The sequence below is a fragment of the Balaenoptera borealis genome, assembly GCF_965194805.1.
Source record: "Balaenoptera borealis genome assembly, chromosome: 10".
Lineage (NCBI taxonomy): Eukaryota > Metazoa > Chordata > Mammalia > Artiodactyla > Balaenopteridae > Balaenoptera > Balaenoptera borealis.
Window position 1 is genome coordinate 105,148,991 of NC_138874.1, and position 14,130 is coordinate 105,163,120.

At 36.0% G+C, this 14,130-nt stretch overlaps 1 protein-coding gene across 9 annotated transcripts in view; it reads right to left on the reverse strand.

The window, feature by feature from the left end:
- SHTN1 (shootin 1) overlaps window positions 1–14,130 on the reverse strand; it is a 101,830-nt gene that overhangs the window by 35,612 nt on the left and 52,088 nt on the right. For 8 of the 9 annotated variants that reach the window (XM_082407840.1, XM_082407835.1, XM_082407836.1 and 5 more), the window contains 4 exons: window positions 10,033–10,179; window positions 7,683–7,836; window positions 5,777–5,876; window positions 1,248–1,330 (listed from right to left, as the gene is read on the reverse strand). In XM_082407840.1, the coding sequence (XP_082263966.1) occupies window positions 1,248–1,330; window positions 5,777–5,876; window positions 7,683–7,836; window positions 10,033–10,179 (484 nt within the window). The remainder of the gene's footprint in view (window positions 1–1,247; window positions 1,331–5,776; window positions 5,877–7,682; window positions 7,837–10,032; window positions 10,180–14,130) is intronic. The other variant, XM_082407839.1, reaches the window with a different exon arrangement.

Genomic DNA, 14,130 nt, shown 5'->3' on the forward strand with positions numbered 1-14,130 from the left:
TACTGCCCTTAGGATAAATATCAAAATCTTGACCACCGCCTCTAGAATCTGGCTCCTGCCTACCTAGTAGACTTCCTCTCTTGCACCCCATGTTCTAGTAATATCAACTTTCTTTCAGTTTCCTAATATGCTAAGCTCCTTCCCCACTCTGGACCTCTGAATTGTTGCCCCTCCATGTGATCTATTTTACCATATATACCCTGACCTTCTAAATCCACAACTACTCAGCTTACACATCACGTGCTGACACCAGTAGTCCACCTCCATCATCTCTTAGATCAGTACTGATAATCACTCCTCCACAGTACTGATCAAAAAAATGTACTTAAATAATTATATATTGCACTGGTAATTACGTGTTTACTTCCTGTCTGCCCCACTCAAATGGGACTTTATGTCTTGTATCTCCAGTACAAAGCACTGGAGAGAACAAAGAAAGTGCTTGACAAAGTCTCAATTCATTGTTATCAACTCTAAAAAGCCTTTCCCCAGGACTTCCCTGGTGGCGCAGTGGTTAAGAGCCCGCCTGCCAGTGCAGGGTTCACAGGTTCGATCCCTCGTCCGGGAAGATCCCATATGCCGAGGAGCAACTAAGCCCATGCGCCACAACTGCTGGGCCTGTGCTCTAGAGCCCAGGAGCCGCAATTACTGAGCCCACGTGCTGCAACTACTGAGCCCACGTGCCACAACTACTGAAGACCACGCACCTAGAGCCCGTGCTTCGCAACAGAAGTCCTTGCGATGAGAAGCTTGCGTACCACAACGAAGAGTAGCCCCCGCTCGCCGCAACTAGAGAAAGCCCGCGCACAGCAACGAAGACCCAACACAGCCAAAAATTAATTAATTAATTTTAAAAAATAAACATAAGGAGTGGTGATTGTACAGCACAGAAAATATAGCCTATATATATATATATATTTTTTTTTTTTTTTTTTAAAGACCTTTCCCCAAATCCTCATTTGGAATTACTCCCTCTCTTTCTTTTACACCCCAAAGTACCTCACCCCTTAATGAAAACACATTTTCCAGCATCCCTCACATTACAGTGATATGTGTGAATGTTCACCTGCTCTAGACAGTAAGCTACATGACGACAATGACTGTTCTTTGGTTCATTCTTATAGCTGTTAAGTTCACATTTCTCCCCAACAATCTGTTCATAGTCAAAGAGCTAACAAGTATGTCTACTGTTGAAAAATTGTACACCATCAACAAAAAGTTAACCAAAGGGGTGGGGTGAGAATTACCTGTTTCTGGTTGAGCTGCTTTTTCTTTCTTAGCACCACTGCCACTGGGGTGGGATCGCTTCCGGATCATGGACATGAGGGATCTTTAGGAGAAAGAAAAAGATCGACAGGATTAGTGGATGCCTTATGATCCAAGAAATAAAATGTATAGATTCTAAATAATCAGTAAAAATCCAACTCTTCTCTAAGTGCATGAATATATAACTAGAATTTAAGTAGCCTACTTTCTACTTTAATAAACTGTTAAATTTTTAAGAAAGAGAAAGATGTCTCATCCCTTTACTGCGTAAAAACCAAACTAGTTACTGGAAGAAGGGGGCTGCTAACATTATTACTAATTTTATGCAGAGACATCTGCAAAGTAAAACAGATACAGAAAACCTTTCAATATCCATATTTAAAATTCAGAAACAGCTATCTATGTAATACATTTCAGAGGGAAGGACAAAAGAATTAGGGGATGTTTTGGTAAATATCTATTTGCGAAATATGGGCATAAAAACATCTGAATCTGCACAACATAGACCAGATACTTCAGGGATAACATATATTCAGACCACTGTCTCTCTGGTCCATGTTTTAAAAATCTGTGTAAAATCCAAATCATGATAAATTTGACATGAAAATTTAAAACCTCCATACATTAAAAGACGTCATAAAGAATAAAAAGAAACTCTACAAATCAATGAGAAAAAGCACACACCCAACAGAAAAAAGGACAAAACCAAGAAACCCCATAAAAATGGATGTCCAAATTTCCAACACACATACAAACAGGTGCTTGACTTCTTTAGTTATTAGGAAAACACAAATAAAAGCCACACTGAGGTTTTACTAAACACTCATCAAATAGGCAAGAAATTTTAAGTCTGATAATATCAAGTGTTGGTAGGTTTGTGGAGTAACAGGAATTCTCAAACTGAAGATGTATAAATTGATAGTACCACTTTAGAAAACTGTTCAGCATGAAGATAGACATATCCTATGAGCCAGTGATTCAACTTCCATATATCTTACAGAAATACAAGCACTTGTGCACCAGGAAGCATGTACAGGAATGTTCATGTAGAATATCCATAACTTCCCTGAACTGGGAATGACTCAAATGTCTATCAGTATTACAATGGATAAATACATTTTGGGACATTCATAAAGTGGGTTATGTATCAATGAATATGAATGAACTCTGGCTACATAAAATAATATGGATGAATCTTACAAAATAATATAAAGTGAAAAGAAAAAGACACAAAGGAATACACTACAATTCCAATTATATAAAGTTATAAACAGACCGTATATGTATTTACAGTAGTTTAGGGATAGGTATATAGGCAAAAAAAACCTTTTTCTTTAAGAAAAGGATAAAAGGATAGGACTTGAGGGTACTAGCATTGTTCTATTTCTTGATTTTGATGGTGATTACGTGGATACTCATTTTATATTATTTTAAACTGTACATAAGTTTGTGTACACTTCTACATATACATTATCACCCCCACCAAAAAAAAAAAAAACAACTTAAAAAAAATGAATCAAGTACTCTGAAATTCTTTCAACTACATTATAAATGTCCTCAGTGTGGTAAACTAGATTTGACAAAATACAGTCCTGAGGAAGATAAATTGGGAAGAGAGGCATAATGCTGCCTCCAGAAAAAGGGGCAACTGGATACACAGTACTATTTGCTCTGAGGACAGAACAACTTGATGTTCCTTAACCACTATCATTTTTAGATTTTTTTTTTTTACTTCTTACTTCTATCTTTGGTTATATTATTAATCCCCTCCCTAATTGCCTTTTCTTAAAATTCTCACACACACTGAACAATCTCCCACAAAGCACAGCAAAAAGAAAGTGCTACATCCTACTCTACCCTGTGAAGTTTCCAGGACTTACCAACTGGGAAACAATCAGTCACTGAGCTTTTAACTTCATCTAGTTAGTCTTCTTTGGGCTCACAGTGGCCCAAAATGTAATTAAATTACTTTTATAAAACTTCTAATTTGCACAGAACTTCAAAAAAAGTACATTTTAATCCATAAGGTGAGGGAATTAAATGATGCAAACTTTATTTTTTCCATTCTGTCAACTGAAGACAGGAATATTCAATGTCTACTTGTTAACATTCCATAGAAGGGTGGGGTTTGAGGAGGGCTCTCACTAATCAGAGGCCTCTCCTCATTCTGTAATGACCCCATCTCTGGTTCTGAGGGGAAGTTTTGAGAATGTGTATTATTGTACATAAAGATTACAAAGCAAGAAGTTATTTGTACTGCTCAGAACAGTTGTATGTATTTACATAAATGAACTAAGAATATATGTCCAACACTGCAAACCACCAAAGTAGATAAGAGAAAGTGCTAGCTTTAAATGTTCTGAAGTATAAGTTGAAGACTGATACGGTGTCCACAGGAAAATCATCTGTAATATTAAAAAGAACTGTCAAGATGTTGCTTAGACTAAAGAGAAAATATCAATAGATAGTGTGAGTTTCACAGGACAGATGAAAAGACCAGGACAAGACATCTGGGACCAATCATCCAAACCTCTGGCTAAAACTGCCCCAGGTGGAAAATATTCACCTTGAAATTCTTCAAGTGTTCTTCACACCCACTGTGATGGTTAATTTATGAGTCAACTTGACTGGGTCATGGGGTACTCAGATAAATGGTCAAACATTATTCTGGGTATTTCTGTGAGGGTTCTGGATGAGATTAACATTTAAACTGGTAGCCTGAGTGACTGTCCTCCCTAATGTGGGATGGGCCTCACTCAATCAGTTGAAGGCCTGAATATAACAAAAGGTGACCCTCCCCCAAGTAAGAGAAAATTCCTCCTGCCTGACTGCCTTGAAACTAGGACATCTGCTCTGTCCTGCTTTTGACTCAAACTGAAACACTGCCTCTTCCTGGCCTGTTGACCTTCAGACTGAAACAATGCCACAGGCTCTCCTTGGTCTCCAGCTTGCGGACTCACCCTGCAGATCCTGGGACTTGTCAGCCCCCATAGTCATGTGAACCAATTCTTGAGAATACATTCTCTTTTTATGTATATGATGTGTATGTACACATGTACACACACACACACACGTCCACACACACACACGCACACACACACACATCCTATTGGTTCTGTCTCTCTGGAGAACCCTGACTAATACACTAATATACCCTACCCTTTCCCCATGAGCCACACCTGGCCAGGACCTGTCCTTTCACTCCATTACTACAAAATGACCAAGATATGCCTTTTTCCTCTCTTAACTCTCTCCCATCTGTCCTCTAAGTCAAATGAGCAGGAAGAGGAGGGGAAAGCAATAAAGTCACTTAAAGAAGCCACAGGCTCTAGTCTTTTTCTTCCACTACCACTTCTATCCATGATCTACATCAGGGTAAAACAAACAGCTCAGGAACAAAGTTGGAAAACCTTGATTAGTGGATTGAAAGTCCATTGAAACTCAATACAAATGCAAATATATTTTTTTGACAAGAAAGTACTCCTTACCAAAAAATAAAAATCTCTTTCTACTGAGAAATTATATCTTATACTACTTAAATTCATCTTAAAATAAAAATCATTCATGTTATTCAATGAAAATTTTCTTTAACGGGCCTTATAAGAGTTCATGCTTTAGATATACATAGTCTGCTGAGTCCTACTTTCATTTCTCAGTGTGACTGTAGGATGCTTTTTGAGAAAATATTCTATTTAGGTTATACTTTACTTTTAATTCTAAGGGCTCTCAAGGTTTCAGAGACTAAAAATTAAAGGTCAACAGCAAGATTATAATCGTTTTTTAATAGTTCTCCCTCCTCACAGACAGAAGAGACCTTTCTTATCAAGCTCAAAATTCTAGACCTTAGAAAAAGATCAAAGTGATGAATTTCCTATTTTAAATGTCAAATTCAGAATATCTCCTACAGATTTAGCTACCCAGGAGAGAAAGAACTTTAAATACCTGAAATTCTTTCAATTGACTCTTGGATCGATCACGTGTAAAAATTATTTTGCCTTAACTACTTCAGTGGCTTAAAGTAGATCTGTTGGGTTTTTGTTAGTTCAGTACTTTTATTTTTTAAATAACTGAACAAAGCATAGCTTTTCAAATTCAAGTTAGTGAGAGAAAAACATGAAAACATTCTGGAGAAGCTCAGAATTCCTTGATCTTCCAGTTAAAGGAAATCCTAATGATACGGACTGAAGTTTTAAAACTGAAGTATCAAAAAATTTTTTTTACATGTCTAGCTCCTTGGTTTGGAACATCCACATGAAATATAAACATCTACAACAGAAGAACACTGTAGGCCACAAGATGTCTTTATATGTTACAAGAAAGGAATGATACACTGGCCTTCAGAAAATTCTCTGAAACACCTGCTGATATCTTTCATACTTTTTACCACCACGCCCCTCAAAATGATGCATCTAAGCCCATATTGCTTAAAAAGGATACCAAAAGCATAAACTTCAGTTTCTCTGACAAGGACTAACATTTGATGCAGAGCAGTCTTCCTGGACGTGCTTACCGGATAGGATTTGGAGGGGGAGGAGGAAGCGGTGGTGGAGGAGGAGGTGGGGGAGGTACTGAATTCTCAGACTGGTTCACCCGTTTCTGGAGTTCATCAACTGCACAGAGAGCAAGCATTCAGAAAAGAGCTGAAATAAGCAACTTAACACCTTATATACGTGTAAAGGAAAAAACAACCACTCTCAAAATCAAGTTCTTTTATTAAGGCAAAGTTAGAAATTTCAGTATGAAACTGCAGAACCCTTTAAACTTATCATCAGTAAGAGAGGCCTTATATAGGTTACAAAAAAAAATTACCATCTTTTTGCTATATACACAAACTATGGAAAAGAAAAAAAAAATCAAGACAATGGCTGGATGGGTGGGAAGTAAGGATTGAGAGTAGGCTGAAGAAATATTTGTTAACAATAGAATTTACTACTCAAACACTAAGAAATTGTTAATACTTGACTTTTAAAGTATACAGACCAAGAATTAATTTTAAAGATGACATTTAGTAATGAATTTTAACAGCATACTTTCCTCCTCCACTTAATCTCCTTCAAAAACTGCAAATCCTAGAGTTCTTGATTTTAACCAGACTCAGACTCTCAAGTGTCTAACTCAGAAACTTTTTGCTCTTTTGAAGAGCATTCTGGAAATATAATTTATTCATTCAATTCATTCAAGCCATTAATGAAACAAGTACTTACTAAGCTCCAACAATGTGAAAGAGCCTATGCTCAGTGCTGTTCATGACACAGTTCCTGACTTCAAGAAACTCAATTTGAATTTATACCACAGATGTGAATGCCTCTAATTGGGCTCTGATGGGCTAAAGGTACTGCACTCAGGAACAGCTCTCCCTCTACGCAGCCATTCTACTTTCCACGACTGACTACCTTAATGATTTGTGCATTTGTTTTTACCGTCAACACTTAAATAAGCAGTGGGGGCCAGGCTCCCTGACACCAAGAATCCTCTAGCTATTTCATATGCATGTGTCTGTTTCTCTAAAGGGAGTTTGAGATCCTCACGGACAAAAGGCATGGTTTCTTTTCTTCTACATTTTTTATAGCACCCTAGGGTACTGGGTATGGCTGGGTACACACACAGCAGACAATAACTAAAAAGAATGGACTACTCCTTAATTTTAGATCAATTTAAAAAAATAAATTGTAATTCACTTTCACTGTGGATTAGCAAGCATTGAATATTTTTTAAAGGAAAAAAGCCTACTTGATTTTTCTGTACAGATTTCAAAATTCTAGTATAAAATTAACCAAAAATATCTGAAGTGAATATTGAAGCTGTTATAAAGGGAACAACCTGCCCCCTTAAATTACCTACTTTCCAACAGAAACTTATTACTTATCCCTGTGTAGTAATCCAACTCACACATTCTTGTTAAGCCTTCTAGAACTGAATGAATAAATCGTTTAAGTATCTCCTGGTGTTTTAAAAGTTTTTCCATTTAATATATATATTGTTGCCCAGTTTATTGTTAGGTGTGATACTGAAAGTATTATTTCATGTGCATAATTAGACATCAAAGATGAAGGTAGTATAAACTTAAAAAGTCTAATTCTTTTTAAAAATGCACCCTAAAATGAATAAAATAAGTATTTAACGAACACTCATCTCTGAAGCCCTGAGAAATGCTGAAGTTTTGGTCTTCCCACATTAATGATATCTCCGTCTCTTAATTCTGTATGTGATGCTCATAAAGGCTGTGAGTCCAAAACAGAAGTCTAAATATTTGTGAATCATTTGATTACAGCGACCGTTCTAATGAATTACAATAGTCAGAAATGAAGAAATTTAAAACAAATCTTGGTATTTTTCTATAGCATTCAGTAAATGTACTGGTCATGAGAGATTCACATAGTAATAATAAGACATAAAAGGCTACTCAGTGCTTTTACCGGAATGCTTTAAATTTCTAGCTTTCTCCTCAGAATTCTGATATTTCAATTCCAATTCTTTTTTATCTTCTTCTAGAAGCTCCAGTTGCTGTTTGAGGTTGTGCATCTCTTTGCGGAGAGTTTCATTTTGTAGCTGCTCTTCTAATTTTTTGACCTATAAGTTATAAACAGACTTTTATGTGGTGACAGTTTTTCCTTTGTCAAGGAAAATAAGGGGAAAAATAAATGTTTCCCTTTTACTTTGCACTTCATAGCAAAGAGATTACAATTCATCTTAAAAACCACACAAATCCTGGGATACAAATAATACCTAAGATCACTATCAGCAGTGTGATTCAATATAAATTTATTGAAGACTATATCCCAGATAATTTAATTTTTAAATGTGAGTAGAAAAAGTAAAATATTCATTTAATTTAAGTAAAAAATTCATTTAAAACAGATTAACACTTTTGTGCCCATTTTCAAAAGAAAAACTCAGGTAATATTAAAAATTTGGTGGGACAATTTGGTAACAAATACCAAAAACCTTAAAAAAAAAAAAATAAGGAAGAAAAGGCCCTTGATTCAGTAATACTACTTTTAGAATTTGTGAAATAGTAAGACAAGTGTTCAAATACATTAACTAGAATGTTCTTTATAAAAGGGAAAACTTGGAAATAACCTAAATGCCCGCCAACATTACTGATTTAATAAATTATAGTTATGTTCATTAAATGAAATACTATGCAACCATTTAAAAATCACATAACCTCACTATACACTGACATGGAAATATACATTACCAAATGAAAAAAATCAGGTTATAGAACCATATGCTTGGCATGATTCCATTTAAGCTATATTCATAAAACTACACATTTACATAAAGTTTGGATATGCACCAAAATATGAGATTTTTAACGAATCTTAATTTTCTGCTTTAGCTTTTTCTATATTTAAAAAATTTGTTTTATTACAATCATAAAAACAACACAGTTGTGTTTTAAAGATTGCTAAATCTGCAAGGGAACTTATAGACAGGTAAGAAATATTTTCAACCACATACATGAAAGATTATCCAGAATAATTGTATAGTATAGTATAATAAGGTTAGAAGTACTGACTGCTATAAGTTCATTTATAACTTTTACCTAATCTTCAGTACCTTTCCCCGTACCCCAACAAGGTACATACACAACAATTTAGTCCCATCCTCAATACAATTTACTAGGTTCTTGCAAGCATTATTTACTAAATGAGTTAACTACAGTAGTAGAACTTTTCAGAACCAAAATTTCTAGCATAAGCTAAATAAAAATAAACCTTCTTTCATTCTCTTCATTTGAAAAGGTAATTCCTGCATATGGGGACAAAAAAAATTATTTCCCTCCCATCCTATTCCCCAGGCCTCTTTCCCAGGGGCAAGCACAGTTACCACATATTCATCTAGAGGTTCTCTACGTATACGCCAACATTTCTTATGGAAGAAAAAAAAAATTAACTCTGCCTCACAACCAACTTGGTAAAAACTCCAGGAACTTCCAAGGATTAAATGTCAATATTGTTGCTTAAAGAGACTTCAACAGGTGATAACAAATGGCAGCTAACAGCCTTTCCTTCACAAACTAGGTACACTGTAAGTAGTATAAACACTGATGTAATTTTTCTCAAGTGGTTTCTTTAATTTGAAAGGCTTTGTTCCACCTCTTCGCCTCTCCTCCTCTCTGCCTCTCTTTCTCACCCACCACGGTGACTATCCTTTCTGCCTAGCACACACAGGTAGGCTGTGTCAGCTGGAATAGCTCTGCTCATACAAATTGAAATAACCACTTAGGAAGTCTTTAAACATATAGATTTGCGCAAGTTTACAAAATCAGAAATTTTCTCTAAGCAAATAATTACTACTAACATGGACTTTTCCTCCCTCTTTGAATAAAACCTATGCCCAGGGAAGGTCTCAAAAAAAAACAAAACAAAACAAAACAAAACCTATGCCCTCCAACAAGCTCTTTGAGACCACTACACAATACATTCTCCTAGTATATGCAGTCTCCCAAAACACAATCAACTCAACTTGGAAATGCGCATTTCCAAACTGCATTATCCAAGCTCTTTTTGAGTTTTATCTCTTTCCCTCGCTTCTTCTGATCCTTTGGACAGTTTAAAGATCATTATAAAGCCTACAACAGTGCATAAATTTTAGTTGGGTACTATAAATTAAATTCATTTGGTAGTTATTTTTTCTAAAAGGTGAAAAGACTGGAAAGACTTGGTCACTTAGGCAAAATATGGAACTATGAGCTACTGGACTGACTCCTCTCAATCTAAGTATGTGTGTGTATTAAAACTCCAGGAGAAAATCTGGTACCTTTTGTTGATGCTCAATTCTCTCTCCTTCAAGGAGCTGTATGAGTTTTGCATTTTCATCTAAAGCTTTCAAAAGCTGCTGGTCAGGAGCAGAGTTCTGTAGCAGAAGGTGGCTTTGTCTCTTTAGCTTGTTTTGTTCAATAAACATCTGCAAAAGTTAATTATAAAAATATATATACCAATCATTCTCACACATCTCCTCAACTAAAACTGGAGCAAAAGGAAAAGTATATGGAGTTTTTATTAAAAAGTTAAAGGCAATTTCTGAATTATAGTATAATGATTTTAGAAGTAATGATTGCTATGATTTCATTCATAACTTTTATATAATCTTTAGAACCTTTACCCTTGCCCCAGCACAGTATATATACAATAGTTTAGTCCTATACTGCAGTTTTTAATATTTTATTATTGCTTTAAAGTACATTAATACTAACAGTAGCAGCTAATATTTATCAAGAACTTATGCCAAGTACTCTACTAAATATTTTATACACATTATTTTAATCCTTACATCAATCCTATGAGTCGACTGTATCTGCTATGAAAAGCTAAAATGTACTAAACACTATGGGATAGATATGGTGGCAATCATTTTACATACACTTTATCATCTAATCCTTAGAACACCACTGTCAAGTAGACACTATTATTACCCCACTTTTACTAATAAGGTAACTGAGGCTCCGAGGGGTTAAGCAGCTTTCTCAAAGACACAAGTGAGAAGCCAAATCAGGATTTAAACCCAGATCTGTCTGATTTACAAGCCCACGCTCTTAACCATCTGGCTAATCTCCGTCCTCTGCTATCTACTAGACCTAAGATTCTGTTTTAAATTAGTTTTTCCCCAGTGACGAAAGTAGTTAACAGTAAGAGGGTAAAGAAGGGAAGGAAAAAGGTATATTAATATTTACTGAGCATTTTATAAAACAATTTACATATGTTATTAACTTAATCTTCACAACTTAACGTGATTGAAGGCAACATTATTTTCTATTCACCCATTATTTCTTTTCCTTAATACCCTAAACAAGTCAGCCAATGGGTGATTCCAAGCATGAAATGTTTTTCAAATTCTGATATCAGGCCTATCTTACAGTAGAGCAACAACATTTTCAAGTGAAATTTACATTCTTCCTCCATCTAACACCTCATTTCTCTGTAAGAATAGGTATAGATAGAGCGTGAATGAATGCGTGCGTGTGCACAAGTGCCAGGCTGGAGAAAAGTGAGACGGGAGGTATCCACACGCTAGGGAAGAGTAATCAGTATTCCATCATAGTATCTTAAACTTGAGATCAATGGTTTAATTGAAATGACTTATTGCAGGTTACTATTATTTTAAAAAATTATTTTTTTATACATTTTTCCCTATTAAAACTTAACTGGTTGAGGTCCCTTGCTGGTTATCTTAGAAAATATCTCAGAAGTCAACATGAAAGGCCAGCAAAAAGCAGCTGAAGTAAGTGAGATTCTCTGGCTTCCCAACAAGTGAGGCCTTTCACCAAGACAGCTCGGAGGCCAGGAGCAAACAGAGAGGAAGCAGTCAGCGAGGTTGACCAGGACAGAGGTGGGAGCTCAGCAGTAAGACAATCAATGCAGGACACAAGTGACCATCAATGCCAAGGGTGCTTTATTACTCTCCGTGCACTGCTTCTCTGTGCTCTGGTTCTCTCTTGGGAAAAGGGATAGATCTCCTTTTCCGTGTAGCACTCAGGAAAACTTGCTTAACTTTACATGATTATAAATTATCTCAACTCTGTTATTTTGGAGAGAAAAGAATAAAGATATGTCTTAGGGATGCTAATAACATGAATTTCTTTTGCAAAACCCTGTAACAATCCCTAAATTACAATATAAGATGAAAAGAACATACAGAAAAGAAATTCCTTTCAATAACAATGGTAACTTGAAAAATATTAGTCATTAGACTACCTTTTCTAGACTTTAAGATACTAAAATAAAATACTAAATAATGCTTTTGCTAAGATGTATTTAAACCTAATGAATTTGGTTTTTAGCCATGGTAAGAACTTGTTGGTTAGAGTTATTAAGTTGGTCCCTTACCAGACAAATAACATCATTGGTATCAGAATTTCAGAGAAATTTTCCTAAATCTTTTCAAAGAATGAGAAGAAAATGTTGTGTTATTAATATATAATTCATTTTTTCCAAAATGACATTAAAATATCATCATCTGAGTTGTCTGAAAACAACACTAATTACATAATAGTCTCACAGTATATTGGGACTACATGTTGAAAAAGGTATCCACACCATTAAACAGAGAAAAGAAAAACTACACTAAATAGTAAAAATTATACATTCAAAAAGTACAGGAAAGTCATCAAAAATTGAAATTATGTTGAGGAAATACAAGAACTTAACATAGTTATGAAGACAACCGGTTGTTTCTTCCGTGTGGGGGATCATGTTTTTGGTTTCGGGTTTTTGTTTTTTTTTTTAAATTCATTTACTGTTGGCTGCATTGGGTCTTGGTTGCTGCCCGTGGGCTTTCTCTAGTTGTGGCGAGTGGGGGCTACTCTTCGCTGCAGTGCACGGGTTTCTCACTGCAGTGGCTTCTCATTGCAGAGCACGGGATCTAGGCGCGCAGGCTTCATTAGTTGTGGCGCGTGGGCTCAGTAGTTGTGGCGCGTGGGCTCAGTAGTTGTGGTGCACGGGCTTAGTTGCTTCACAGCATGTGGTATCTTCCCAGACCAGGGCTCAAACCTGTGTCCCCTGCATTGGCAGGCGGATTCTTAACCACTGTGCCACCAGGGAAGTCCTGGTTTTGGTTTTTAATTGGACAAGTGTGAACAGAAGTAAGGAAGAAACATTCAATTTTTAATTTACACATTTGAGAATTGTTTGTATGTTTACAAGGTATATATCTTCCTTTTGTAACTAAAAAGGTAACCTAAATTAACTTCAAAAATTGATTTCTGAGCAGAAGCAAGAAAAACTGCAATCCTGCAGCCTGTGAAACAAAACCCACATTCACAGAAAGATAGACAAGATGAAAACGCAGAGGGCTATGTACCAGATGAAGGAACAAGATAAAACCCCAGAAAAACAAGTAAATGAAGTGGAGATAGGCAACCTTCCAGAAAAAGAATTCAGAATAATGATAGTGAAGATGATCCAGGACCTCGGAAAAAGAATGGAGGCAAAGATTGAGAAGATGCCAGAAATGTTTAACAAAGACCTAGAAGAATTAAAGAACAAACAAACAGAGATGAACAATACAATAACTGAAATGAAAACTACACTAGAAGGAATCAACAGCAGAATAACTGAGGCAGAAGAATGGAAAAGTGACCTGGAAGAAAGAATGGTGGAATTCACTGCTGCGGAACAGAATAAAGAAAAGAGAATGAAAAGAAATGAAGACAGCCTAAGAGACCTCTGGGACAACATTAAATGCAACAACATTCGCATTATAGGGGTCCCAGAAGGTGAAGAGAGAGAGAAAGGACCCAAGAAAATATCTGAAGAGATTACAGATGAAAAATTCCCTAACATGGGAAAGGAAATAGCCACCCAAGTCCAGGAAGCGCAGCAAGTCCCATACAGGATAAACCCAAGGAGAAACACACCGAGACACACAGTAATCAAATTGGCAACAATTAAAGACAAAGAAAAATTATTGAAAGCAGCAAGAGGAAAACCACAAATAACATACAAGGGAACTCCCATAAGGTTAACAGCTGATTTCTCAGCAGAAACTCTACAAGCCAGAAGGGAGTGGCATGATATACTTAAAAGTGATGAAAGGGAAGAAACTACAACCAAGATTACTCTATGCAGCAAGGATCTCATTCAGATTCAATGCAGAAATCCAAAGCTTTACAGACAAGCAAAAGCTAAGAGAATTCAGCACCACCAAACCAACTCTACAACAAATGCTAAAGGAACTTCTCTAAGTGGGAAACACAAGAGAAGAAAAGGACCTAAAAAAACAAACCCAAAACAATTAAGAAAATGGTCATAGGAACATACATATTGATAATTACCTTAAACGTGAATGGATTAAATGCTCCAACCACAAGACACAGGCTTGTTGAATGGATACAAAAACAAGACCCATCTATATGCTGTC